The sequence below is a fragment of the Varanus komodoensis genome, unplaced genomic scaffold (genome assembly GCF_004798865.1).
Source record: "Varanus komodoensis strain SLA01 unplaced genomic scaffold, ASM479886v1 scaffold5, whole genome shotgun sequence".
Classification (NCBI taxonomy): Eukaryota; Metazoa; Chordata; class Lepidosauria; order Squamata; family Varanidae; genus Varanus; species Varanus komodoensis.
This window is the reverse complement of record NW_025336087.1, coordinates 44036455-44058751: the sequence shown is the minus strand read 5'-3', so window position 1 is coordinate 44058751 and position 22297 is coordinate 44036455. Positions and strand designations below refer to the sequence as shown.

Here is a 22297-nt window from a genome sequence, read left to right as displayed (position 1 = left end):
ATTGTAGCCATTCATTTCCTGGCTTCCAGGACTTTAGAGTCTCCTTTTTTCCCATACAAAGCCATAGAACATTATTTGCTTCACTGAAGTACATGGAAAAGTCTCATAATCCTGAGATCCTAAGGAAGTGTTCTTCATGCATGTTCTGTGGCTGCAACTATGATTACATATAAAGAATTGATTGCAAGGTACTTTTCTATGATTCAGTAAAGGATTCCTCATTCAGTTAATAAAGGCAGGTTGCTCACCTGTAACTGTCATTCTTCAAGTGGCCATCTGTGCAGTCACACATATGGGTGCTGCGCCTGCACAGTGCCTATGGCCGGAAAGATTCAAAAGCTTAATGGTTTTGGCGGGAACTCCGCATCCCTCCCCCCCATGGTATAAAAGGGCGGAGTGCCTGCCATTTCCTCAGTCCACTGGAGACTGACTGTTCGCCCCCTCACGGAAGCAAGTGATATAACAGGGAACTGTCGGACCCCTCCTTGTTGTCGGTACCGGCCAGGTGAACTGCAAGGAGGGTGATTTCCCTGGGGATGCACCAATCCCACAGTTGCATCGCCAGGCAGGCCAGGGGGGCAGACTTCGTCCTGCCTTGCTTGCTTATACAGAATACAGTGAGAACGTTCTCGGAGGCAATTTGGACAACATGTCGCCAAAGAGTGTCCTCGAACGATCAAGGGACTTTGAAAACCGCTAGGAGTTTGAGGTAATTGATATGTCTGGTGGATTCCTGATGGTCCCAGGTGCCCTGTGTATGGAGACCGGCACACAGAGCTCCCCACCTGGTAAGGGAGGCATCGGTAAAGAGAGTCAAGGTCGGGTGAGGTGGGCGAAATGGGACGCCCAGAGACAGATTATGCTGCGTGGTCCACCATGACAGGGTCTTGAGGACCGAGGATGGAAGGCAGAGAAGATGGTGAGGCGAGTCTCGTTGAGGTTGGAACAGTCCGTTGAACCACAACTGTAGTGGCCTCATCTGTAGTCTGGCGTGGGGAACCGTGGATACTGTAGAGGCCATGTGGCCAAGAAGTTTCTGCACCGAGAGTGCCAGGACAGTCCTGTCTATGTGGATTCAACGGATTGATGAGCAGAGAGTGTCCTGTCGAATTTGTGGGAGGAATGCTCTCATCAGTGTGGAATCGAGACAGACTCCAATGAAGTCGATGACCTGTGAAGGAGTAAGGCACGATTTCTCATGATTAATGTATAGTCCCAAATTGTCCAAGAGGGCACAAATAATTTGAATTGATGACCGAAGGCCTTCCTTAGATTGGGAGACAATTAGCCAGTCATCCAGGTAGGGGTAAACTTGAATGCCTTGGAGTCGAAGATGCATGCACACCGGGGCCATACATTTTGTAAAAACCTGTGGGGCAGTAGCCAGTCCAAATGGAAGGACGTTAAACTCGAACAGGTCAGAACCGACAGTAAAACGCAGAAGACGCCTGTAGGACGGGTGAATGGCAATGTAAAAACAGGCAACTTTCAAGTCCAGAGAAGCGAACCAATCCTCTCTCCTAAGCAAAGGAAGGATATTTTGAAGGGTGGTCATCCAAAACTTTTTGGTTTTGATAAACCTATTGATGCCACGTAGGTCCAGTATTGGACGAAGACCACCATCCCACTTAGGGACCGTGAAATATCTTGAGTAGAACCCATGCAGCCCCTTAGAGCGTGTAAGCTTTCGAATCGCTCCTTTACGAAGAAGCTGTTGAACTTCGTGGACGAGGACCAACGAGCAAGGCGTAAATCAGATTGGTACCGGTGGGGGCACAGTATCAAACTCAATTCTGTATCCATGCTGTATGATGGATAAAACCCACTGATCAGATGTGATGGACTCCCAAATGGGGAGTCGACTTTGCAGCCGATCCCCAAAAGGAAGAGGGGAAGGTGGGTTAAAGAGGAGAGGAGAGATTCGCTTGTCCCGTCAACACTGACACTTGTCAGAGTAGGGACGACGACGGTTCTGCGGGAAGCGTTGTTGTTGCTTCCAACGCTGTTGGTGTGGCTGGAACTGCTGACGGCCCCCGAATTGTGGATAGGGTTGGTATCTGTAGGACAGACGAGACCAACACCACTTACAGCGCGACTGGTTAGGGACTTCCATCCGGTGAGCTGTGACCCTCGACTCATGGATAGTTTTCATCTTGTGGTCTGTCCTGGCGTTGAAGAGCCCCGAACCGTCAAAGGGCATGTCCTCAATTCGACGCTTCTTCTCATCTGGGAAATTGCAATTCCGAAGCCAAGCATGACGACAGAGGGCTATGGTGCCAACAAGGGCCCTTGAGTCAGAATCGACATGGTGTCTCCGTGGAGAGCTGCTGGACTGCCACCTGCATTGCCTCTTTGATGAAAATTTGGACTAAGTCTCTTTGCTGGTCTGGTATTGAGGCCATAATACTTTCCAACTTTTGCATGAGAAAATATTGGTACCGCGCCAGCGTGGCCTCATAATTGGAAATATGGAGGCCAAGCCCTGTAGCTGCATAGATCCAGCGAGCTAGCATGTCGATCTTACGACCCTCTTTGTCACGGGGAGTAGTGTGTCCCCTCGACTCACGTCCTTGGGAGGACTCAAAGACAATTGAGTTTGGTCTGGGATGATGCAGGAGGAATGGTATATCCTGCTCACGGACTCTATACATAGACTCGTATCAGCGTGAAGTAGGCTGAGGCTGGTTAGGGTAGCTCCACGGTTCCATCATTGCCTGGCAAAGGGTAGTGATCAGCAGCAAAATGATGACGGCAGACTGTTCACCCTTGACAATGTTATAAAACTTGTCTGTGTTAGGATCGAAATGGTGCTGAGCCTCGATCTCGAGTGACCTTGTAAGTCTTGCCATAAGCTCCCCAAAATTCACATAGGGCTCCTCCAGTGAGCTGGGGCCCTATGTGGAGATCACAGCATCTGGTGATGTAGATGCCACTTCAGAGTCCTCCGAATCCGAGTCGTAGTGCAGTGGGAGACTAGAAGAGGAATCGATTGGCAAAGTGGGACGCCTAGATTGAGTCACTCTCGAAGTCGAAGGAGCGACCCTCGGAGCCGGAGAGAAGGTACGCTCATGCACTGACTGGTATTAGCCGTAAGGTGGATAATCATCCCATGGCTCGTGATGAGACGGCCTATGGGGTGGGTGCACCCATTTTTCTGGGGGCCGGACAGAGGCATGCTGTTGGTAACACACCTGCAGAGGAACAGGCCTCAGAGAAGGCTTGAGCGACGGCTGGGGAGTTGGTGAGCGAGCCATTGGCGGAGAGTCTTGAATTTGAGATTGATCCCAACAAGGAAACATCCCGGTGTTTTGGAGAAGACTGGATGGAGGGTGCGACCTGTCTTGGAGACCCAGGCGGGGTCACTTGCATGGCCAATTGGAGGGCCGGTTCAGTTGGGGTCGGTACCGAGGCAGCCATAGGGATCGATGGAGCAGACAAACCCGAGTCACAGTGCCTGGAATGGTCAGGCTTCTTAAGTTTGCAAGCTGACTTATCCGCCTTGTCCTTCTTAGGCTTTTTATGGCCTGAGGACTTGTCCGAGCCACTATGCTTCCTCTTCTCCTTTTGCTTAAGCGGAGATGTAGAGAAGCGTTGACCCTCTGGCAAAGGGGCACCATCAGCCGATGGGCATGGCAGAAGAGTGGTGGTAGACGGAGGAGCAGACTTGCCCGCTAGCTGATCGGACTGAAGCAGGGCTTGATCCCACAGAAGTTTACGCAGGCGGTTCTCTCAGTTTTTTCTCGCCTGCTTAGTAAAGGCCTGACAATGGCCATATTTCTCTGTCCTGTGCCCTTCTCCAAGACTGAGAAGACACAGATTGTGTGGATCAGTAGGTGACATTTTAGAACCGCACTGTGAACACTTGAGGAAAGCCGCACGCTGCACCATCGAGGAAAAAGAGAAGATAGTAAAGCAAAGACAAGAGGAACAGTATTTTTTGATTTTTAAACAGGGAAAAAGGGGAGAAATTGAGAAGAAAACTTCTACCAGGGAGTAAAAAAACTTGGAATAATAATGACTAAGAGAGAAATAACAGCAACTGGTAAACGTGTGCAAACTGAAAGATGAAAGCCTCGAGGCACAGTGAACGGCGGTCGCAAGACTTAGTTAAAAATTTAGTTAAATATTTAATTTTGTCCATATATTAAATAGACTGCCTGAGAAACTTAACATTTAGATTTACTTAAATCAACATTTTCTATCTATTTATAATCTAGAAAAGAAAAATAAGCTTTCAGGGCCCGAACTATTTCTCAATTTAAAATAAGCATTTCCAAAAAAGGAAAACAGCCCTGCTATACTGGCAAAAGATACTACTGCTATTAAAAACTGGATTATCACACCAAAAGTCTCTTAATGCAAGTACTTAAGTGATTTCCACCAAATTTAACTTTCTTTAAAATGTTATTATCAGACATACATTTTTTGAACAGTTCAAATTTCAAAGCTAAGGAGAAACCATTGAAGAAATGCATGTTTAATTGTAAATTAGTACACATTATGGAAAGATGATTTATGGAAGTTCATGTCACAGCAAATTCTTCTTCAACAGTTAAGGATTGGGGCTGGTAGTAAGTATTGAGAATATCTGCAGGAAAATGAACTGGAGATGGTGCCTCTTACATTCATTTTTAAAACTCCAATTTAAATCTCTCTCATTGTGTGCTTCTTTTTTTGAAATCTCATTCAATACCTTCCAAATTTCAACAACATCCACAATAAAACTGTTAATTCCCTGCACTTTGTCCAAAGCTATGGAAATAGACTACAGGACAGTTAGCCTCTTCTACACAAAGTTGCAAAAAAATAAATGGTTGCTACACTAACCAAATCAGCATCACTCCAGGAAATTATTGAAAGCAATCCAGGAACTTTTAATACAAATTCTAAGAATTCCCAACATTATATCATGTTGTGGTATCAGTGGGGGTGGAGGAGAACCTTCAGGACTGGAATTACTTTAGTCAGAGATGAAAAGTGAGGCTGATGAGATTTGTTGTTTCTCTTATCCTAACACGGCTGTTAACAAGTCTAGAGACAGAGACCCAGTTTAAAAAATGCAAAATTTCCTGACAGTATCTTCCTGGTGGATTGAATTCTTGGGGAGACTGAAAGATTAATCTAAATCAGTGGGCCCCAACCTTTTTTACCTGCATACCTCTTCCCCTTATGTAATGTGCAGTCCATTCCATAAATTCAAAAATCAAAAGACTTTTCTACCATTATTCTTTTTTCCCCCCGACATACCCCTAAATGTCCCGATTTGTACTCCTGGGGGTATGTGTACCCCAACCTGGAAATCATTGATCTAAATCATCTATACCAGTGATGGCAAACCTTTTAGATACCGAGTGCCCAAACTGCAACCCAAAACCCACTTATTTATTGCAAACTGCCAACACTACAAAAAAAACCCTGAAAACTGTGGTTTTAGTTTAGAAAAAACAACTCACAGCCAGTCCAAGCAAATACATATATATCCTTGGAAGCACACTGACCAGCCATGCAAAAGCTCGAACAAGTCACGGCTAACGAGTCATGGCTCATGACATCATCGCCTGGCGCCACAACTCCTATCTGAGCATGCACATGGCCCCTATGTGTGCTGTTATCCGATGCTCGGCTGGGGCGATGCTGGGGTGACTTAGCTCGCGTGCTGACCGAGAGGGCTGTGCATATCTGCTGTGGCACGCGTGCCATAGGTTCGCCACCACTGCCCTGACCCTACCCTGGTGCACTCCCCTAACCCTAATATAGGGATAAAGTTCCATTGAAAAGAGGGCAATTTTGAAAAAGCCTTCCTTGAGGAGCATTTTCTGCACAGTTCATCATTTCTGCCCATTCTAAATATCTTCCAACCCTCAAAATCATGCCAGGACACCTCATTTTTCTAACCCTAACCCAGTGATGTTGAACCTTTTAGAGACCGTGTGCTCAAACTTCAACCCAAAACCCACTTATTTATCACAAAGTGTCAACACTGCAATAAAACCTGAAAAATGAGGTTTTAGTTTAGAAAAAACAACTTACAGCCAGTCCGAGCAAATCTCTCTCTCTCTCTCTCTCTCTCTCTCTCTCTCTCTCTCTCTCTCCTTGGCAGCGCACTAATCAGACATGCGAAAGCTCAAACGCGTTGATCTATACAGCAGCCTATGGAATCCCATAAAACTGAGGATCCAATCCAAGACCCTCTTTATAAAACTTTTTTTAAAAGCTTAGATAAATACAGCAGGAACCCCTTATCTGCTAGTTCAGTTACTGTGTTTTCATTTAACTTCAGTTGACCTAGTCTTGAAAGAGAAGCTGAAAATTCTCAATTTAATAGAGAAGGAAAAAAATCGAGTGCAGAGGTTGCTGGAATGTATGATAAGAATGAATCGTCAATCCATGAAATTGTGAACAAAGAAATGTGTATGTACAGTATATAGCATCTGCTATCATCTGCTATTTCAGGCATCTGTTGAGGGACTTGAAACCTATCCATGCAGATGCAGGAGTTCTGCTGTACATTATTTCATAACACAGAATCAGAATTTATAATCTCTATTCCATAATGAGACCTTTGGATTACAATGCATTTTAAATCAAAACCACGGTTGTGTAGGGACTTTTTAAAAAAAAGACAAAAGCATTTTAAAAATAAAAATAGAAAAAATACAATTTAAATAAAAATGGGGTCTTGCTCTTTAAAATTTAATTTGATCCACCCTCCTTGTAAAAGTAAATGAATGCTTACATTAATAATAGTGATAATAGTACAGTTATCTTCTCATAGCAATGTTCCCTCTCAAACTGCCCCATGTACTAAGTGATTGCAGCACACAGTCGGATAGCCCATTCATCATAAGCAAAGTGGAATATCTTAATCTTAGAAATGGCAAATGGGTGATTATCTCTGGGGATTGGAACTGATGTGTACCACCTCCACATACCTCCATTTTATCCTTACAACAATAACCCTGTGAGGTAGATTTGGATTAGGGTGACTGACTGGTCCAAAGTTTTACCCAGTGAGGCACATGGCCAAGTGGGGATTAGAACCCAGATCTCCCAAGTCCCCAGTTTTACACTCTAACCACTATACTACACTGGCTCTCAAAATGGCTGAAGCAGCTAAAAGTTATATGGATGTGGCAATAACCTGTCACTTTGCTATGGGATTTTTCTTTAAATTTGCATACATACCTTTCGAGATGGCATCTCCCCTGGCACGTTAAAAGATTGTGCCAAATGTTTAGTTAGTGGAACACTGTAAGGTCTTTTAGCAGATATTAAAGCAGCTGGTCCATCTCCATAAGCACCACTGGAGCCAGAAGGTTTTTCCATTTTCTCTAACTTGTCATTTAGCTGGTCAATTATAAGTTGTTGCTCCACCAGTTTCTCATTCTTGAAATTAAAAAATATATATAATTGGGGTATGTGGAAGCATAACTGAATAATACCTGCCTCCAGGGACCATTCCAGGAGACTTAACTGAAAGTTTTTTGTTACTGAAATGTTATTTGTTTTTCAAGTGTCTGATACTACTGGCATTCAAGGTCTTTTCCCCCCTTTCCATACTATTCCACACCTTTAAGATCAGTGTAATAAATTTTTATAGTTACAAACAATAAAATTGGTGAAGACCTCTGCCACACAGTTTTGTGCTGTGTGAAAAAAGAAAAGTTGCTTCAAGTATTTATTTATTACATTTCTCTGCTGCCTATCAGCTGAAGCTCTCTAGGCGGTTCCCAAAATAAACTTAAAACCACAAAATACAATATGATAGTAAAGCAAGATTTTAAAAATAATGTTTGAAACACAGCAGAACCCTAGTAAAAAACAAGGTAAAGGCCAGCAATAGTGCAAAATTCTAAAAACACACTAGCATGCAATCCTATGGAGAATTTACCGGAAACCAATGCAGATCATAAAACACTGAAATAATATGATCATACTGGACAGTCCCTTTAACAATATTCCTGCCCTATTTTTGATAAAAAAGTTTCAGGAACTTTTTCAAAGATGGCCCCATGTATAGCCCACTGCAGTAATTCAAACTAGAGGTTATCATAGCACAGATAACTGTAGTATGCTAATTTCTGTTCAGAGAGAAAATTTGTCCATCAAGGTGTAAACTGGACCTTCAATGACAGTGCTGAGTCCAAGAGCTCTTTAAATCTATGAACTTGATATTTTAAAGGGAGAGCAACTCTCTCCACAAAAGGATCATCTGGGTAGACAAACCACACACTAACAATACCTCTTTCTTATCTGGATTGCATCTCAGCATATGGTCCTCGTTCAATCCATTACTGCACCCAGGCCCTGATTCTGAACAGCCACTGCCTCACCAGGATTTGATGAATACGAGAGCTAAAGCTAGGAGTCATCTACATATTGATGACACCTCAGTTTGTATCCCCCTGTGCTTTCATGAAATGTTAAGATGGAATGAGGGATAAAATAGAGCCCTTTAGCACCCTGTGGCATAACTGCTAAAGGATAGAGCAATACTGCCTCAGCATCCTGGCTGCAAAACCACTTCAGTATGGTCCCTCCAATACCCAATCCAGATGGCTATTCAGAAGGATATCATGATTGATGGTACTGAAAGCCCAAGGCCCAAGAAAGGCCCAAGAAATCAATAGCACTGCACTCCCCTTTCCCTCCCTTGACTGTCCCCATTCTAAAATGAGATGTGAAGAACAACTGAAATGGTCAATTACATTCTTGAATGTGGGCCAGAAAACACCTGAACAAGCAGCTTGTCCAGGAAGGAAATTTTAGCAACTGGTCTATAGTTACTAACAATGGATATCTTAAGTTCCATTGATTTCAAGAGGTTTGTTCTAAGTACAACTAAATTTGGATCCAACCCAGTGTAATCCTGGCCATGTAAATAAAGCCCAAATTGCAAGCTACACGTACACTCACAGAAGTATATCCCATTGTAACAGTGGGATTTGGTTTTCAAGCAATCATGCACGGGGTTGCAGTGTTAGTCATTTAGATTTTCCTATATTTAAGATATTATTTTTTCTAATGCCTTTAATGTTATTTTACACATATGTAGCAAGTTACCTGCACAAAATGTAAATTACCTGTAGCCTATTTGTGTCTTGTGTTTCCTTCAGTGATTCAAGATACTCTTGATTCTCCTTTATTAGCTTTTGTATTTGATCTTGCAATAGTTTTATCTCTAGCTCTTTCTCGTTAAACACTTCTGCATCTGTAGCAAGAGCCTGCTAGGTAAGAAAATAAATGATCAACAATATAAGGAGGATTTGCCAAACTGCATATTCTTTCAATTATAAGTTAATTACTTATTCCACCATATCAACAGAAAATGGAAGAAACTAAAGCTGCAATATATAAGGTCTATCAAGACAAACAGATTGTCAAATGATTGATAAAGCTATTGTAGTTAATTAAAATTCAGAACAGCAGCTACTCAGAAGAAGAATTTCTGTCTTTGCTATTGCATAAACTTTGATTATATGGGAAGAATTATGTAACAAAGTACAGTAAGGTTTTAAGATCCTTCAAAGTAATCAAAACTTCCTAAAAAAAGTTACACATGCTTTAACTATAATTTGCAATGGAAGGACTACAATAAGAATAGAAAGCCAGACCTGGAATAGAAAATGAGTTCCTCTTTTATAGGTTATTTGTCTAGCACTATTATGAGGTGCAGACTGACAAGCTGTGTGTGACCTAGCAGAAAGAGCTGTTCAAAAGCTACCAGCATGAGAGTTCTTCTTTTACCTTCTCTTATATAACACTCCTGCTGAAAATTATTAATTTCTGACTCAGCAACAGGACTGAGAAGTCCAGTCTGTTCTCTTCTGTTACTACACAGAACTGATCCCTTGCCATGCCGCAATAGGTAGATTTTAAATGAACGGTAGAATGACAAAGCTCAAAAAATACTTTGTAGAGTTAAGCAACTGATGTAGTAAGGTAGTATCAAGTCTACATTTCTTTTGATCGCACTTGAGATTTCGTACAATCAATCAGGAGACAAATCTGTTTTGCTAACAAAAACAGATTTGCATTTGCAAAACCAGATTTTTGGCGTAGTAATAGTTCAAAGCATGTGTTGAATAATGGTAAAGACAGCTTCAGTTCACATATGTCACAAGGCAGAATTTTGTACAAAAGAGAAGGGGAAATCCAAAGTTGTTTAAGTAGGAAGGAAAGCGATTGTAAACTATATCTTTCCCTTTCCCTCTTTCTAGCTGTGACCCTCTGCAGTCCCTGGGGAGGAGGTTATTACGCAGATAAATTTTGCACCAGAACAGTCCTTAATATTCACTGATGTACACACTCATTTAAATTATTTACAAGTAGAAGAGGAAATCAATTATCGGTGCCCTTGTGGGAGCTAAACAACTGTTATCACAACACTGGATGGATAAACATTTACCTCCTAAAATGCAATGCGTTAGAGGACCTTACCATTCTTTTGATAGTATGAGTGAGTGGCATAAAGATACTATATTCAGATGAAATATTTGGTCCACTTTTGCTGAATCCTATATATAACTGATAGAAAGTTATATGCATTTCTTTCAAATCTATGTACGTATATTACAAAAAAGTAAAAAAGTAAAAAATGCATATTCATGGATACCATGTTGGGGACCCCTTCACAGGCAACAACGGAGTTATTGGGGACTGTTGGCTCACAGGACTGCAGTGAGAAGAGCAAGCTCCAAAATGATGACTGCAAGATTCCTTCACCCAATGTTCAGTTTTCTTCACCCTACTCATACCAGTCCAAGACACAGCCCTCAATGTTTTGTAGGATGCCCTGACCCCTGGAAGTGTTTTTTTCCAGGAGGCATAGCAGTGAAAAGAATAAGACTCCACAATATGTTTTCTGTTCATGCACTGTTGGATTTCATCCATAATTATTTTACACTTATGCCATATTCTCCCAGTAATTTAATTGGTAAGGTATTATTAGCTGTATTTAAACTATAGCAATCATATAACTCAGCTGAAAACTGCATAAAACTACTGCAGATTTTTTACCTGTTCAAAGTACACAATTTATTTGCGCTTAACATATCTGAATGAAGAAAATCTTACTTTTGGGCATCTAGAAAATTTAGTCTGACAAACAAGCAATGTGCATGTAATTTATTAAGTATCCCTAGCAGAGGAACTGAAGGTTAAGAAATTTTCAAATTATAATGTTGGCTTTCTTTTAATATATTCTTACCACTTTCATTTACTGTAAATACCTGATATTTCTTCAGCTCTCTCTTCAACTGAAGAATTGTAATATGATATGGTCCTTCTTGGTTACCTCCACTTCCACTGTTTACCTGAGGAATTGTTGAAGCCTCTTTCCTGAGTTCCTGAGCCACACAAATCCAGTCTTGCAATCTTTCAAGTTGACTTTTTGATAGGCTGGCACTATTTTTTAAGTCAACAAAGAACGAATAAGCTTCTTCTATACAATTTCGGTAGTTGAAGCTTTCTACTTGAAGTTGAGCAAGCTGCTCTTCAAGAGAATGGATTCTGTTTCTGTCCTGAGATACATCCTGTGACCCTTGGCTGCCAGTGATTTGTCCACTAACCTGCTGGTTTTGCAAAGCTTCACGAAGCAACTTGATTTCAAGTTCCATTTCATCCATACGATCCCAGTCTGGGTTGTAGTTAACAATAGGCTTGTTTCTAATATTTTTGGCTCTGTTGGCATATTTGATAGAATTTAATGATTCATCAAAATCAGAAGAAGATGGGCTGATACAAGTTATCATGACAGTCTTGGCATTGCCTCCTAAAGAGTCCTTAAGAATCCGTGTAATTTTTGCATCCCTGTATGGAATATGTGCACTTTTTCTCCTTGGGTCTCCAAGAGCACTTATCACATTTCCCAGAGCCAATAAGCCACTGTTGATCTGAATTGATTCTTTGAATCTTTCACCAGTGTTCCCAGTTTTTGTTACTCTTTCTGATCCGGCAAGGTCCACAAAATGGAATTTAGAAGCTATCAGCTGACCCGAACTTTGAGAAGGATCTTGGGCAGAGTCTGTAACCTTCTGAGTCTGTGCTGATTGCTGCTGCTGACAAATACTAATTGTAAAAACAGCATGAGATCGGCTAGAATGCTCATTCATTTGGGTTGTGCCTGTATGTCGAGCAGCATTTCCAGTTTCCAACAGACTCATGACTTCTTCCACACTTTCAACTTGACAATCTTTGGCACCAACAATGACTTCAATAAACAAGCCAAGAAGAATGATAAAGGAAATTGTAAGCAAAATTTAGAATTTTATTTAAATATTTATATTGGCACTTGTTACTCTTCAAACATTCATCAAATAACATATGACATTACAAAATACACAGCTGTTACTATAAACAATATCACTGCAAATGCCTCAAGAGGGTGGTATTTGTATAGAGAGACATTTCTAAGTGGTTGTAGCAAATCCTGACCACCCACCAGTGGAATAGAAACCATAGGTACAACAATTTCCCTCTCACTGCAGCAGCCCTCACATCCTAAAACCTTTTGTATTTATGATCATCCACTATCTCTCTGTAAAATATGAATGAAAGTTTTTTAACTGGAGAAAATTTTCTCTAGCTGAAACTACAGGATTATTATAGAACTATAATAGCTTTTATTATATCTATAATAACCATTACTTCAGAACTATGAATGTACTTTTATGCTATGGATATTAAATACTAAGTGTTCACACTAATTTTAAAGACCTAATTATGAACATCTGCCAAGTCCAGAATAAAGTAAAAATTCACTGTCAAAAAGGACTAAGGAGAAATTCTGCTGATGCGTAGCATGAAACCCAAAAACTATTATTTATTTATTTATTTGTATGTATGTATGTATTTATTTATTCATTCATTTAAAACATTTCTATGCCACCCCCATCGCAACAAAGCCTCGGGGCGGCTCACAAAGAATACATAAAAACATACATAAATAATAATATAACAATTAAAAAAATTTAAAAAAACCCAGTGCATTCTCGGCTAAAAATTTTAAAATCCTAATTAATTCAATAATTTAACAATTAAAATAAGTTTTAAATAAAAAGGTCTTAGCCTGGTGCCGAAAAACAAATAACGACGGTGCCAGGCGGACCTCTCTGGGGAGCGCATTCCATAGATGGGGTGCCACCGCAGAGAAAGCCCTCCTCCGGGTACTCACCCTCCTAATATCATTCACAGAGGGTTCCTGGAGAAGGGCATCTGTTGCTGATCTCAAGGGGCGGGAGGCGCAAGCATTCCTTTAGATATCCAGGTCCCAAGCCATTTAGGGCTTTATAGGTCATAACCAACACCTTGAATTGGGCCCGGACTTCAATCGGGAGCCAGTGGAGCAGACGGAGAACTGGGGTTATATGAGAACAACGCCCAGTCCCAGTCAGCAGCCTGGCAGCTCTATTCTGCACCAACTGAAGTATCTGGACCGTCTTCAAGGGTAGCCCCACGTAGAGCGTGTTGCAGAAATCTAATCGGGAAGTTACCAGTGTGTGTGTCACTGTCGCCAGGCAGTCGTTCTCCAGAAAGGGATGCAGCTGATGTATCAGCCGAAATTGAAGGAAGGCGCTCCTCGCCACTAGGAAGGCGCTCCTCGCCATGTATGTATGTATATGTTTCTATTCTTATTTATTTATTGATTACATGCATTTATACCCCGTCCTTTTGCTTCAAGAACTCAGGATGGCTTACAAAATATATAAAAATACAATAAATATAAAACTACTATAAAACAATATTAAACATCAGTATAACATCATTATAAAATGCAACTGTGAAAAAGAATAAATAAAATCCTAAAACATCTAAAACATTAATTGATTAAAATATCGGTCAAATAAAAAGGTCTTTACCTGGTGCCAGAAAGAATATAGTGTTGGCACCAGGCAGACCTCTCTGGGGAGCAGATTCTATATTCTTAACAAAACTAGAAAACTTTTCCTATGCACATTTAATGATGGGCTCCTAAAAGAGAATTATCTTAGCAGTAAATGTTTGAAGGCATGAAGCATGAATATTTGCAATTGTGCTTTGCTGCCTTAAAAACAGATCTTATAAGATTGCTTGCTGACAGATAATAGCAAATGTGACACTGAATTTCAAATTCATATATCTACCTGTATTGCCCTTTTCATCTTCTCTAATATGTAAATCTTTCATAGATGTCTCCAGTTCCAGTAGATCTCTCAGTTCTTCTTTGTAGACTTCTATGTAAGAAACTTTCACAGTAAAGTCAATATTATGGTTTTCAAAAATAATCTGAAATATTTCTTGGATCGCCCGTGGAATAATACCTCTCTTCTCCTCTTCAACTGATGCTAAAATATAAACCAGAATATGATGCAAGCAAACAGGTAAATTTGCAAATTCACATGTCACGCATGAAATGCTGGAAGGCTCTTTAGCTCAATACATCATGAACCTGAGTCATTCAGATCTGCCAAGGTCACAAGACTCAGTCACACTACCGGAGATACATGTATCTGGTTACAACTTGGAGAAAAGAATTAACAGTGAAGCATCAAAGTCGGCATAGGGTCTTATTAAATGTGTTGGTGGAACGGAGCTCAAATAAGCCAACTTCTTAGCTTCCGCCCTTTCCATAGCAGAGGACTGGGGAGCCCCTGGAATGAGATGGGCTGTGATATGGGAAACTGAGGAAAGAGAAGTGCTTTATGGATACATCCCCTTTCACTGCAAATCCCATGCTGAGGAAGTGAGAAAGTTAAGTTCCACACACTTCCATCAGTATACTGACTAGATACGAGTAAGCCAGCATCCTGCTTTTTCTAAATAATTCTTCATGATAAAAATCATATTCTCTATGCCTAGCTTATCTTTCCCAATATTTTTATTATTTATCAAAAACTCCAGCTGACAGATGTAAGCATGGTGCACTGAAAATGTTGCACACCCATTGGGGACCCCTCCTCTCCTTTGGCCAGATGAACCTACTGTTACAAGTATTACCACTGATCAAGGGCACTTGTTTTGTTTTCTTTTTTACATGCAGTTCTATGTACCTCAACAGTAAAAGGCCAGATTATGCAATCATACCATCAAATTACTGTCTTGAGCCATCTAGTCCATGGAAGTCCTTACAGAATTGTTGTATAGATTACATTTAAATTTCCTTGAACACATAAAACTGATATACAGAAGAATTATTACTACAAATTTCCAAAGAACTATAGTTAAGTAATTTTGGGTTTACAACTGAAACTATCAAGAAAAATATATAATATTTAGAACAAAACAGAGTGTTACCTTAGTATATAACCCAATTTAAATTTTAAAGTGTTTAGCACTCTAGCATCTCACACACACCACTGAAAGTTTCTAAGTAACAGAGTAATTCAATAATGTTGGCCACATTTTTTAAAAAATATTGTTTTAAAAATGCTTTTTTAAAATAAAAATAGGCAAAATAATTTGTTTTCATACTGCAAGGCATGTCATTTTCAGCTAAGAAAATTCCTTTGTTAGAATCAAGGTTTTAAATAACAATACTTAATAACAAACAATGAATGTGGTCCAAGATAATAAATTCAGTCTGCAATTAATTCATTATAACATTGAAAGTGTGAAAAATTATGCCCCATCTTTATTTCAAGGTAAATGAAAATCAAGAACTGCAATTATTTTATTAATAGATATTCAGCTGATGAAGCGATTAGCTTCCTTTTTCCTTTAACAATACTCTGATATATTGTTGCTTTTTAAATTTTGTTAGGAAAACAACGTCTGAATCACGGGAAAATATAAGATTTATACAACATACCAATATGTCCTCCTCCAATAGTATAAGTCTTTCCAGAGCCTGTTTGTCCATAGGCAAAAACTGTTGCATTATATCCTTCTATTAAAGATGTAACCAGTGGCTTAATACATGTTGTATACACTTCATCTTGGCTTGAATGTTTACCAAAAACAAAATCAAATGTGAAAACACGATCCTTTCCAATGATAATTTGCTGAGTATTTGGGATTAATCTCACACACACTTGATGATTGTGAAGTACTTCTTTTGAAAGTAGAGGTCTTATTCTCACTGCTACTTTAACTGGAATTTCTTCCATTGTGGCTTATGCGGGATTCAGTTCCTGCTTAATATATACACCTTCACTTTAAGATTTCACTTCACTCCTTGCATTTCTGCCTTCTTAACATTCTTAATCTTCAGCACTTAAGAGGTAAGATATATTCTGTGAGAAGCAAAGAACATTACTGAACTAGAGTGAACTAGAATGAAGAATTGCCCTAAAAGTTAATGTAAATATGGTATATCAGTCATTTGCATATTTTATATGCAAGAACCTTTTGGGCAAGTCTGCCCAAGACCTTAAAATTGATCATAGGTGGCACTAATGAAACTCAGTGCACACTCATCCTGAATATCACATTCTTTAGTGTGTTAATCTAATTAACCACCATATTCCATATCTGCTTTCTTACTCATTAACTTGCATGAATGACCACTCTAAATAAATATGCAATCAAAGAAGAGAAATTCCAATTCTTTTACTGCATTAGCAGTTTCAACAAGAAGTATATTAAGACATGTTTAGTTCTATTAAAATGTGATATTTGCAAAACAGTTCTAGATTTGTCTTCTTAGAAATAAGTACATCCATGGAAGATTGCAGTCTCAGAGGCTGTTTTGCTTTACAACGCTTCATAGGGGCTCCTTGAATGAATGTTTATTAATCTATGTGAAATGATTTTCAGTCTGTCACCAGCAATTCGAGATTTTCCATTTAAGCATTTTTCAAATTTCTTGAAATCAGGCTCATTGTATTCTATTTTTAAAGCATATCAAATTAGCAGTAACAACAACAACAGTAAAATCTCAAAAGGTATGTTTCATGCCTTTCAGGACTCCCACAGAGCATTCATATATTTTGAGCATATGCAATCCCCATCAAAGACTATTCATATAAAGATCTCTCCCTTTGGTCTTGTAAAACTCTTTCCCCCCTCATATGAATTTCACCATATTTATATGTATTATAGATCCTGCAGATAGCTGTCACTGTATTGTGTGGGATGTGGTTGCATAAAAGTGATGGACATTTGCTAGGTATCATTTACAGTATCATTCATGGTAAGTGGTGTAACATTATCCCAATCCCTGGTTTTTTGTAAACTCGTTTTTTTCACAGCACATTCACTTCATTATCCTACCCCCATCACTGCAATGGCCTTGTGCTTAACTGCTGTTAGAAACAAGAACAGTTCCAAAGCACTCGTTCATCGACTTCTTCGAAGAGCTACAAGAGTAGCAGAGCTACTTTTCCTCTCTCCAAATAACTGTTAATTTTTTATTCTCCTGCAGTTTTGTGCAGTTTCTTTAAAATACTTTGTGGGATAGGTTTTGCCTCTCCTCTGCTGAACACACATTTATACACCTTTAAAAAATAAGGGCAGAATATGAGAGACCAGAACTCATTTGCTTCAACACCCACAACTAAGATGTAACTTGGGAACAGGACTGCCACATTGTTTTTGGCAACATTTATGTACCTTTCACAGGTACATGAGAGACATGAATTTAACAATTTCTCACTATTTCACAATTCTGGCAAGTCAGACCTGTCATAAGAGACACAGGAGCTGGAGGTGAGGGAGATGAGAGATAACAATACTAGAAACTTTTAACAACAAACCTGCCTCAGTGGTCTTGGGCCTATCGCCATCTCTTATGTAAAGAACACATTACATATATGAGGTGTGTTCAGAAAGTAATGAGAATGAATGAATGAATGAATGAATGAGCCCCTATGCTTCAGAAGGGCTCTGTGAAGGGAGAGTTGGCCAAAGTCACTTGGGATGGGGTGCCAGGTATGTATTAGAACTGTTCGATCAGTTGTATTCCAGCTCTGTCAGAGTCAAGAAGTCTTGTTTGTGCCACCTTGTTCAAGTGCCTCATATTAAGAATAATGCAAGCCTGTTTGGAACAGTGGTACGTGACAAAATTGTGTGAAATTGGGTAAAAGTGCATCAGAAACTTTGGAAATGGTGAGGAAAGCTTATGGAGAAACTGTGCTATCATCTGCACAAGTGTACTGATGGCACAATTTGCGATCTGCTCAACTTGGATCCTTCATCAAGACAATGCACCCATTCACAGTGCTTGGGTGTCAGAGAGTTTTTGGCTGAAAAACACATCACGGTGCTTCCTCTAGAGCCCTGACCCTAGAGCCCTGACTTAGCTCCTTGTGACCTTTTCATCTTCCCAAAGATGAAGAATGGGTTGAAAGGATACCATTTTGGTAGTGTGGATAACGTCTAAAGAGCCACTATGCAAGCTCTGAACTCCATCCCACTTGAAGACTTCCAGGAATGCTATGAAATACGGAAAAATCAATAGGAGCGTTGTGTACACTCACAAGGTGCATACTTTGAAGGAGGCAATGCCCAACGGTAAAAATTTTTAATAAAAGAATCTTTAAAATATCATTCTCATTACTTTCTGGACACACCTCACACACCTATCCAGACACTTACATCATCTGTTGAATTCCTTCTCCAGGAGCCATCCCTAAAGGAGGTAAAGAGTGTGGCAACAAAGGGAAGGGCCTTCTCTGCTGTGGTGTGCCATCTGTGGAAACAGCTCCCCAGGGAAAAACAGCTGGCACCAACATTATATGTGTTTCAGTGCCAAACATTATTTTCTCACTATAATTGCCGATTATGGTTTTATTGGCTTTTAAACTGTTTGATACAGGTGGAATGGTTATTATGTTGTTATAAATTGTTCTGTTGTTTTAGCACAGCCTGTCAAATTTTAAGTGGTTGTTCTAAGACAGACAAGTTTATTTTAAATTTGTTTTTAAATTATTGTTCTTTGATATATTTAAGTATATTCTGTGCTCTGTGCCAAGAACTTGTCTAATCAAACAGTACAGAAATACCTTAATTAATGAAATAAATCTCTCAGGCTAATCTACCTCATAGGGCTGTTGTTAGGATGTGTGTACTACTTTAAGCTTCTGGGAGGAAAGGAAGGACACATAAATCAAATAATGGTTGCACACTGAAGCAAACAAGAGAGCCGTGAAGCCAGCAAGAGAGTTAGACACACTTTCTTTGGACTAGCTGGAACAGAACCAATCCATATATCTTTACAACTCAAAACTACAGATTCAGAAGTAATTCAACTGTGTCCAATAGGACTTGTTCCTGCATAACTGTTGAGGACCACAGCAATTAACCAAAACACTGTATATTTGGCTCCACAATCATCAAGAGAGGTTAGCCTCCCACTTCACCTCAAAGCATGGCTTGAGAATGGCGCTCTCAGCCCTGCCACTCTGAGCAGAACCGAGAGTTAAATGAAGTAAGTTATTTGATCCTACATTATAGCCAAAGGAGACATTACTTTCACTGTGTATCTGGAAACCATGACCTTTTTGCTTGCTTACTCTAGAATAATTACAAAGGCCCGCATCCTGCCCCTAACGAGGGGATCGAGGCCTACACTTACTCTAGAGTAAAATGAAAACAAACCCAAAAGTGTTCGACATTTAAAATAATTCCAGATTTGCCTCCTACATTTAGATGCAGACAGGTTTAGCAAAGCGCACGGAGTTGGGGTAGTGGCGTGAAACGAGCCGGGAGCCTTCTGCCCTCCCACTCGCACGCTCCCTCCACACGAAGCAGGAGTCCCTCCTGCGCACCGCCTGCCCCGTTCCCTTTTGGGCCAGGACCTCGACGGCCCGCTCACGTCGGGAGCGGGCTGCAAAGAGGCACCCACCTTGCCGGGGCTGCCTCCGCGGTTGCTGCAGGTCATCGACCGCGGCCCAGCGGCGCCTCCTCCATGGCGGCAGCGCCGCAGCACTCGCTTCCTTCCTTTTGTTTACAGCCGTTCACCGGGCAACTGGGAATCCTTCCCTGCCGCGGACAGCGAGCTGGCGCCTCGGCTCTCCGCGAGCGGCCCTCCGAGCACAGCGCACCCTGCGGGAGCTCAGCGGATTGGCGCCGCGCTTCCCGCCGAGGTGGCGCTCCCGCTGCAAGCGGGCCGCCTTTCGAAAGGGAGGGGAGGAAGAGAAACTTTCTGTGCCGTCGTGGAGTCTGCACGCGCGTGTGCATTACTCGAACTCTCTGGGGCGCGGGAAGAGGGAGGCTGCAGGGGCATTTGCCCGTGGGGTTGGGCGCTGTCCCTGAAATTTACATTATTTCTGTGGGGAGTTGTGTCATCTAACACCCCACGTTATAACTAGAAACTGCAACCACTACCTGAGACCTGCGGACTAAGTCAACAAAAACCCTTGCCCTTGTAGAGCTGGTGTGCTCATTAAATCATTTACAAAAGAAGGGCTTACATGAACGCCCACTGAAGAGCCCTACACCCATGTGAGAGTCTTACCGTGTGGACGTAGCACACCATCCTGTGTTTGTTTAGAACCACTGGCTATTATCGGTGAATCTTGGAAAACAGGAGAAGTGCCAAACAACTGGAGAAGGGCCAATGCTGTCCCTATCTTCAAAAAGGGGGGAACAGATGACCCTGGGAACTATAGACCAGTTACTGTGACATCCAATCCCTGGAGAAATTCTGGAGAAAATTATTTAAAAAATCTATCTGCATGCACTGATTAATAGAAGCCAGCATGGAGTTATCAAAAATAAATCCTGTCAGACTAATGTAATCTCAGTTTTTGACTGGGTAACCTCCCAAATGGACAAAGGGAACACTGTGGACATAATCTACCTAGACTTTAGCAAAGCTTTTGACATAGTGCCACACAACATTCTGATAAGCAAATTAGTAAAAACTGGACTAGCTAGAAAAACTATTAGGTGGATCCAAACTTGGCTGCTGATTCAGACACAAAGAGTGCTCATCAATGGCACCTTCTCAAATTGGATGGAGGTAACTAGTGGGGTGCCACAGCGCTCAATCCTGGACTCAGTGCCCTTCAACATCTTTATTAATGATTTAGATGAGGAAGTACAAGGAAAGATAATCAAATTTGCAGATGATACAAAACTGGGTGGAATAACAAACACTCTAGAAGACAAAATGAAGATTCAGGGCAATCTTGACAAACTTGAACACTGGGCTGAAAGCAACAGAATGAGATTCAGTGAGGACAAGTGCCAAGTCCTTCACCTAGGAAAAAGAAACCAAATGCATTGATACAAGATGGGGAATATGTGGCTCAACAGAACTGAACAAGAAAAAGATTTCAGAGTAATTATGGACAATAGGTTAAACATGAGCCAACAATGTGATACAGCCACCAAAAGGTCAAATGCTACTTTGAGATGCATTTACAGAAGTATTACTTCCAAATCACAAGAATTAGCAGTTCCTGTATACTCACTAGTCAGACCTCACCTAGAATACTGTGTCTGGTTTTGGGCACCAATATTTAAGAAAGATGCAGGTAAATTAGAAAGGGTCCGGTGGAGGGCAACAAAAATGATTCAGGGTTTGGAAACACTGCCTTATGAGGAGAGACTGAAAGAACTGGGCATATTCAGCCTTGAGAAGACTGAGTGGGGACATAAATATCCCTCTATAAGTACCTCAAAGGCTGTCACATGAGGAAGGTCAAGATCTCTTCTTGCTGAGTGCAGGACATGGAATAATCAGTTCAAGTTGTGACAACCCAGATTCAGGCTGGATATCAGGAAAAGCTTCCTCACTGTCAGAGCAATAGGACAGTGGAACCAGCTGCCTAGAGAGGTGGTGGGCTCTCCCACACTAGAGACATTCAAAAAGAAATGAGACAGCCATCTGAGTGGGATGGTGTAATGTGGTGTCCTGCAACAGCAAGGGGGTTGGACTCGATGGCCTTCATGGTTCCTTCTGACTGTACTATTCTATGATTTATTTATTTAAAGCATGCATATCCATCTGTACCAGAATAGATCTCAAAGGGTCTCACAACAGTAACAGCACAATTAAAATACAATATAAAACATGTAATAAAATCCCATCTTAAAAATGCCATCAAACTTTAAAATACTGGCTGAATAAAAAGGTTTTGGCCTGCCACCGAAATGAATAAAGTGTCAGTGCCAGGCACAGCTCTCTAAAAAGCAGGTTCCAGAAACAAGGCTGTACAGACATACTTACCCTCAGCAATGTTTAATCAGGCTTTTCCTGATGTCCCAAGTCATGGGGTGCTCTTTTCTCATAAAACACTTCAACAGATGACATAGTTCGGTGTTGGAGAGGGGATGTTCCACTAAACACCCATATTTTCAGTACCAGAAGCATTTTATTTTTCTTAATTTGGAGGAGCATATTTGCATGCTTATGAAGAGGATGCAAGCGAAT

At 40.8% G+C, this 22297-nt stretch overlaps 1 protein-coding gene across 5 annotated transcripts in view; it reads right to left on the bottom strand.

Moving 5' to 3' along the window:
- Positions 1 to 19853, bottom strand: part of KIF27 (kinesin family member 27) — a 43572-nt gene extending 23719 nt beyond the window's left edge. For 3 of the 5 annotated variants that reach the window (XM_044446536.1, XM_044446539.1, XM_044446538.1), the window contains exons 1-6: positions 19763 to 19853; positions 15788 to 16211; positions 14124 to 14324; positions 11232 to 12211; positions 9084 to 9227; positions 7186 to 7386 (exon numbers count right to left, since the gene is read on the bottom strand). In XM_044446536.1, coding sequence (XP_044302471.1) covers positions 7186 to 7386; positions 9084 to 9227; positions 11232 to 12211; positions 14124 to 14324; positions 15788 to 16085 — 1824 coding nt within the window. In that variant the 5' untranslated portion in view covers positions 16086 to 16211; positions 19763 to 19853. The remainder of the gene's footprint in view (positions 1 to 7185; positions 7387 to 9083; positions 9228 to 11231; positions 12212 to 14123; positions 14325 to 15787; positions 16212 to 19762) is intronic. The other 2 variants (XM_044446537.1, XM_044446540.1) reach the window with 2 other exon arrangements.
- Positions 19854 to 22297: the final 2444 nt, after the last annotated feature.